Consider the following 6,494-nt stretch of genomic DNA (forward strand, 5'->3'; position numbering starts at 1 on the left):
TACTTGGTGCAGTGACATTGCAGTCTGAATGCTGTCAAAACAACTCCTGTTAGGATTAAAAGCAGAGAGTACAGAACCTCGATAAGGTGTATCTTGTTTTCTCATCCTTATTTTTACCTGCCAATCTGTTTTGATCCCAGCTCCACGGAGACTGTTAGAGACCTCTTGTACTGCTTCCACCATCAGCAGTCACTGGGGGTCTGTCGCCCAAGGAACGAGCGAGGTGTTTTTCCAGCCTCTGTTCTGAACATTTGCATCTGATGCGATTGAATCCCACGCAGCAGGAAGTGTATTTTGCCTGCAAACTCTTGTACTTTGCTTGTTTGTAACAGAATGTCCCGAAACAAAATTCTCCACTGAAGCAAAAAGAAAGCCCCGTAAAAGGCTCTGCGCTGCTGGCCTTGGTGGGCAACAGACACAGAAAAGGCACGTGGTGTGTGGGACGGAGCAGCTTCTGGAGAAGGGTGCGTCCCTGGCTCTGGAAACCAACAGATCCTACGGTTTGGGGTAGGTTAGAGGAGACGTCTGCTCCCCGTGCAGTGCTGAGGGATGCTGACGTGTTGTGCCACTGCGTGGCCTGCGGGAACCACTTAAAACAGTGGCAAATCTCAGATTCAGTCAGAGCTCCTGCACGGTACGTGCACTACCTAGAATTTCCACATGGGACTGTTAACAGAAATTACCCAGAACAGATTTTGCAAAAAGATGGGTAAAAAGGAAGGGTCCAACCACAAAACATCTTAGTTTGAAGATCGCTAATCGTTCTCAGAAGCTGAAGGTCATGAAATGCGTGAATTTATTCTTAATGGGATTTCTTCCTTTCCATGCTGCTTTGCTACTGAAAATCTAGCTCAGAAATCTAAAAGGAGATAGATCTGATGTGTGTTTCAGTGATTTTAAGCTGTGCTGCAGCCCTGCTGGGGAAGACAAGGGAAAGTACAGATTTGGTTTTAGCCAGAGGGAGCGAGTGAACCCCCACAGCCGTGAATCCACCGATGACCAGGGGTGGTGGCTTCGGCACGGCCCGCACACGCTCTCCTCATCTTTCGGAGTCAGGACACGCATGCAGAGATGGAGGGGAGCATTCCCACCTCTCTGAACACTCAGTAAATGTGAAACCTGGAGGAGCAGGGGTCAGCATATGCGTGTTAAAACTTCTGAAGCAAAGGTGAACGAGCCCATGGGTCGGTAGGGAATGCAAAAACGCCTGTCAGGTCGAGTTATCTGACTGGTTTTGATCTGTTCCTGTCTTACCAAACCTGTTGGTGGCAAGTTCTGGTGTCAGTTCCATTAATTGCTAATGTCATTTGATGGAGTCTCTGTGTTACAAGGTGAGTCTCCTTCTCTGGAGACATTCAAAACCCGCCTGGACGCCTTCCTGTGCAACCTCATCTGGGTGTTCCTGCTCCGGCAGGGGGATTGGACTGGATGAGCTTTTGAGGTCCTTTCCAATCCCTAACGTTCTGTGATTCTGTGATTTTGACACTTTCTTCTTAACATCTGCAGAGCTTGCTTCAAGCTTTGGACATTGAGGTGGGGATTTTTCTGTGCCACAGTCCCGTAAGCTTGTGTATCTCCATTCCTAATTGCTTTCTCTGCCGACCCAAATGGCAATGCACCTGGGGGTTTTTAGACCTTTTATGTATGACTTGTTTCATAACCAGCCCTGTATGTTTCCTCTCTTGGTTGCCAATTACCTGGAGCTGGGATGTCATTTATTTATTTCCTCCTCTACCCTCTCTCTCAAAGAAGACGATGGGCAGGTTCTCGGCCTACCTACACGGTGGACTTTAGGTAACATCTCTGTAACAACCGAGTTTGATCTATAAATGTGCTTGGCTAAATGTCTGATCTGCAATACTTGTAATAGTTTAAAATTCAATAAATACATTTTTAACAGTTGCTCTGTGAAAGCTGAGTGTTTGCACCAACTGCTCTTCTCTCTTGGTCTTAGGACAAACCTGCGCCAGCCGTAACTGTTGAAAATGGTTTTATTCTTATTTTCTCCAAACCACTTGTTTTCTCCCTCCCTCAGGCAATAAATAAAAAGTTAATTTCTAAAAAAAAAAATAAAGAACAAAACCATACATATGTACATCAGCCACACAGGCATCTCTTGTGTTGGATTGGGCTGGTGGGGAAGGAGAGAGGCAGGGTGGGAGGGAAGGCCCCAGGTGGGTTGAAGGGGAGGCATTTTTGGACCAAAAGCTGCAGCACGGCCTCCCCAGGCAGCGACAGGGGTGAGGGTGACTGCAGGCAGCCCTGTGCCACCACCCAGGCCCTGCCTGCAGCTCTGCTTGGCACCCAGTGTACCTGGCTCAGGCAAGCAGCACCCCCACACGCACCTCGTGTTGATTTGTGCAAGGGGGGAGACAGCTGCACAATAAAAACACGTTCCCTTTTCAACCCAGATGAGCCAGGGGCAGACATACGGGGAGAAGGGGAGGTGTATCTCTTCAAAAAACAAGACAGTAAAATAGGGATGGAAAGAGATGAAAACCAGGCACTTGAGGAAACCCAGTATACTATTTTTTCCCCTCCCCTAAAGAGCCTGGACAATGTCAAGGTTTGTGGCTTTTACAACTTTCGTGCTTTCACAACATAAAATTAAAAAGAAAAAACAACAAACAAACAAACCAAGATGAGGTAAGAAATTTCTCTACGAAAAAGACGTTGAGTCCAGGGTGAACGGCAGTGTCCGGCACTATTGCTTTAACATCATGGGGCTCCACGGCCCCCTGCCCCCTCCACGCCTGGCACCGCCTGCCGGGCTGGCCCCAACCCCCGAGCTAACAGCTGGGCGACGTGGTGATGGGGCTGTGCAGGTACGGGAGGCTGCTGGGGGTGGCATGGACACCCACAGACACCGGGAAGCTGAAGACAAACTGGGAGGTGGGGGTGGAGGTGGCCTTGCCCCGCTCCCGCAGTGTTCCCGAGGGGCTGACGGCTTCCACCGCACATGAGGTGGCCAACACCTGCGACTCGAACTGCAGCAGCTGCCCCATGAAGCTGAAGTTTGGGGAGATGATGCTCCGGCGCTGCTTGACGAACTCAAAGGCCTCCTCCAGCTTGACGCGCTTCTTCATCATCAGGTAAGCCAAACAGATGGTGGCTGAGCGGGAGATGCCGGCCTGGCAGTGGACGAGGACCCGGCCACAGCACTCCTTTACTGAGTCTGGAGGGTGACGGGGGTGAGATGTGAGATCAACGCCCTTCCAAAAACACCAAACCCCTCTCCAAACCTTCCTCCCACCAGTGCAACAAATGGCCTAGACCCTGCCAGACCCCTGTTCCCTCTGAGCCAAAGGCTCCAGGTCTTTTGGGGCAGGAACCTCCTCCCTGGGGGGACACACGGACACAGCTCCTCTGTGCAGGCACTCACCGATGTACTCAATGGCCTCCATGAACCAGGAGCTGATGTCAGCTTTGTGGTTGTCCTCCACAGGGATGCACTTGTACTGGTAGTGCCCCTCGAAGTGGTTGGGGCAGTCCGAGGAGACGTTCAGCGGGCAGACCGAGGAGACGTTCAGCAGTGCTGTGATGCCCAGCGCGTCAAGCATGTCCCGGCGGGCAGCGTGGTAGGCGCTGCCAAGGTAGAGGAAGGGAAGGATTTCCACAGGGCCACCCTGTTACAGAGAAAAACAACGGATATGGGGGTGACCAAGGGACAGGAGTGGGCAGAGGACACATCCAGAGGGCTTGGAGGCCCTAAGCAGGAACCTGGCACCTGATCCAGGGCCCTCAAAAGAGAGAGCAAAGGCTGCTTTTCTGAGCTGTTAAACCCATCTCAGCCCTCCCCTATTCATCCATTTGAGGATTGGGCAGGTGTTGTGAACAGGATTTGTGCTTATCCAACCTCCAGGGAGCACAAACATGCTGGGATCTGCAGCACCACTGTGATCTCCCACAAGAGGAGAGGGAGCAGGGCTCTGGCTCTGCAGGCCTCAGCTGAGGGAGGGCAGGGGGCTCCAGCAGGACCAGGTTGTGATGCTGGAAGGAGCGGTCAAATAGGCGAGGACTGGGCTTCTAGACATACCTGGTCGTGAAGCGGGGTCCCACAGGAACTGCAGCCCAAATCCAGGGGCTCGGCACTGGTGGGGGGTGACACATTGCTCAGGGACTTGGATTTTGCGCAGAATTCGGGGAACTCGGAGGAGAAACGCTCATACCCCCCTGCAAGAAGAGAGGCACGAAGAGTTACCACAGCACTGCAGAACAGCACAGCTGGAGCTGACACATCTCATCGTGCCCTTCGCCACTAGATGATGCTGCAGCGATGGCGTGTGCTCTCCTGCCCCAGGACGAGCAACCGGCCCCTGGCAGCAAGGGAGGATCCTTGAAGCCTCACCACTCCCTTGGAGCCACTGCTCTGAGAGCTCTGCAATGCTTTTGGCTGTCCAAAGTCTCCAGTCCAGGGTTTAGTCCCCTACACACCACCAGCTAAAACCCCAGACTGAGGCTAAGGTTGCTCTCTAAGACTATGGAGAGAGGATTTGTCACCAGCATCAACTGACCTTAATGGGAAAAGCTGTTCCTCGGCCAAAGGGCTTTCCATTCTCAGCTTTTCCAGATGCAGCATCCTGACACAAAGCACAGGGAGGGCTCCCATTTCCCAGCCCAAACCCCCAGCCCAGAAGTCCCAAAAAAACAGGCCAGGGAAGCTGCTTTCCAGAGAGAGGTGTCCACGGCCTCTCACGGACATGGGTGAGAGCTGAACGCAGACGTGGGTGCCTGTGAAAGAGCAGCTTGCTCCTCTGACCTGCTGGGAGCTGGGGTAAGAAAAGGCAACCTCAGATCTTCCCAACAGCAGGCAAAACAAGAGCACATCCCATTGACTTCCCCGGACAGGGAAACGGCAGTGTTGGCTGCAGATAAAGACTTCTGGTGAGATTTCCTTCCCTCATTCAGATCAAATCAAAAGCCCTGACATCCTTGTCGAGTCTGAATGTGAGCCTTAAAACCAACAGAAATCAGGTATGTTATAATCACCACAGCAGTCTACCTAGACCAAGTCCTGACTCCCAGGGTAGCTCCTGAAGACTCCCTCCATCTGCTGGACCTACGCCTGCGGATTTGGGCTTGCTAGAGCACACACAGAAAGACGGATAATCCTTCATCCAGCCTTAGCTCTGGGACCATCCTGAACAAGGCTGGATGTTCAAGAGACCGGTGGATGCGAACATGTCCAGCAAAGCAGCCCGGGAATCCCCAGGCAGCTGCAGACCAACACTGCCAGCATCTCAGGGGCCTTTATGGTCTCCTGCCACATCGCAAGGAAGGGCTCTAGTACCTCAAAGCAGAAACACACATATGCATCACCGAATTTGCATCGGCCCTCCCATGTGAGCAGGACAGTTTGCAGAGGCTGTGTTTCCAGGGACTGACATCCCTTTGCAGTCCTACGGGTTCGATTCGGAGGAGCACCCACCAGCAGGAGACCCTGTTAGACATCTTCAGGAGGTCTGACCCGAAAATCTACCACATCCCACTCTGGTGGCCATCACACCATCCCTAGAGGATGTGTGGAAACGGGCTCCCTCCTTGGAAAGACAAAGCAATGCTTCCAAACAGTCAAAGGTGTTTCTCTTCAATGCATCTCATCAGATCTAACTCTAACGCTTGTTCAGTTGAGCACCACATCCAGCAGCTCCGTCCAGCGCTGTGCAGAGCCTGGCTGTGCGTGCAGGCCACAGGAACCACCTGAGCAGGTGCCCATCACCAGGGGACACCCAGCTGGGCTGTTTCACAGTGAACTCGGCAGCCATCTGAGCTGCCCAAAACAGGTCTGGGTCTTCATCGTGACCCGCACCCAACAGATTCGCATGCAGAGAGGCACAGTGCTGGGCTAGCGTGGCTCTTGTGAAAGCCAGAGCCAGCTCAGTGGTTTTAATAGCTCTGTGATAAGCAAGGAAAAGGTCTCTAGTGCCAGCGCTGACTCTCTAGAAGTCCATTCCTTCAAAATAAAGGATTGGAAACCCCAAACAACCTCCCATGAGAATCACAGGGGCACCAGGAGCCCTCTGCTGACAAAGGCCACCCCTGAAGCACAGCAGCATCTCCTGCCACATGCACGGCTCATGGCGAAGGACCCGAAAGCACATTCCCAAGCGAGCCCCTGCTGTGCGGGCGCTCCTGCAGCAGTGCATCGTATCGCATCCTCTGAGCAGCTCCTGCTGTTTTTACTGTATCTTGTACAGCAGAAGCACCAGCTCCTCCATCTATCAAACCTCTTAATGGATTTGCTACTCCACATACACATCCTCACCCCTGCTGTAAGTAAACCAAGGGATGCATTAACTCTCAGGCTATAAACAAAAAAAGCAAAAAAACCCCACAGGGCTGATACTGGTGAGTGCTCCCCTCCCCTAAATCATCTCAGGGCAGTTCTCAGGACCAGATGCTGAAGGCATCTCCTGGAATACACGCGGAGGCTGGAGCATGGCGGGGGGAGACCCCCGATGGCTGCTGCAGTGGCAAAAGGAGAACAGAGGGAT

General features: G+C 52.6%; 1 protein-coding gene across 1 annotated transcript; it reads right to left on the reverse strand.

The window, feature by feature from the left end:
- Positions 1 to 2,789: 2,789 nt before the first annotated feature.
- Positions 2,790 to 4,579, reverse strand: DUSP4 (dual specificity phosphatase 4). Its single transcript, XM_010193959.1, has 4 exons — positions 4,515 to 4,579; positions 4,037 to 4,208; positions 3,383 to 3,626; positions 2,790 to 3,175 (listed from the first exon to the last, which is right to left on the reverse strand). The coding sequence occupies exons 1-4, from the start codon at positions 4,577 to 4,579 to the stop codon at positions 2,790 to 2,792; spliced, it is 867 nt and encodes a 288-aa protein (XP_010192261.1).
- Positions 4,580 to 6,494: the final 1,915 nt, after the last annotated feature.

This window comes from Mesitornis unicolor, unplaced genomic scaffold (genome assembly GCF_000695765.1).
Source record: "Mesitornis unicolor isolate BGI_N332 unplaced genomic scaffold, ASM69576v1 scaffold21721, whole genome shotgun sequence".
NCBI classification, from domain to species: domain Eukaryota; kingdom Metazoa; phylum Chordata; class Aves; order Mesitornithiformes; family Mesitornithidae; genus Mesitornis; species Mesitornis unicolor.

What these genes read in the sequence shown, in the direction of transcription:
- DUSP4 (XM_010193959.1), bottom strand. Translation starts at nt 4,579, where the DNA reads ATGCTGCATCTGGAAAAGCTGAGAATGGAAAGCCCTTTGGCCGAGGAA. An exon ending in GAACAGCTTTTCCCATTAAG is followed by an intron (nt 4,209 to 4,514) that starts GTCAGTTGATGC and finishes GCTGTTCTGCAG; the next exon opens with TGCTGTGGTAACTCTTCGTG. An exon ending in GGACCCCGCTTCACGACCAG is followed by an intron (nt 3,627 to 4,036) that starts GTATGTCTAGAA and finishes TCTCTGTAACAG; the next exon opens with GGTGGCCCTGTGGAAATCCT.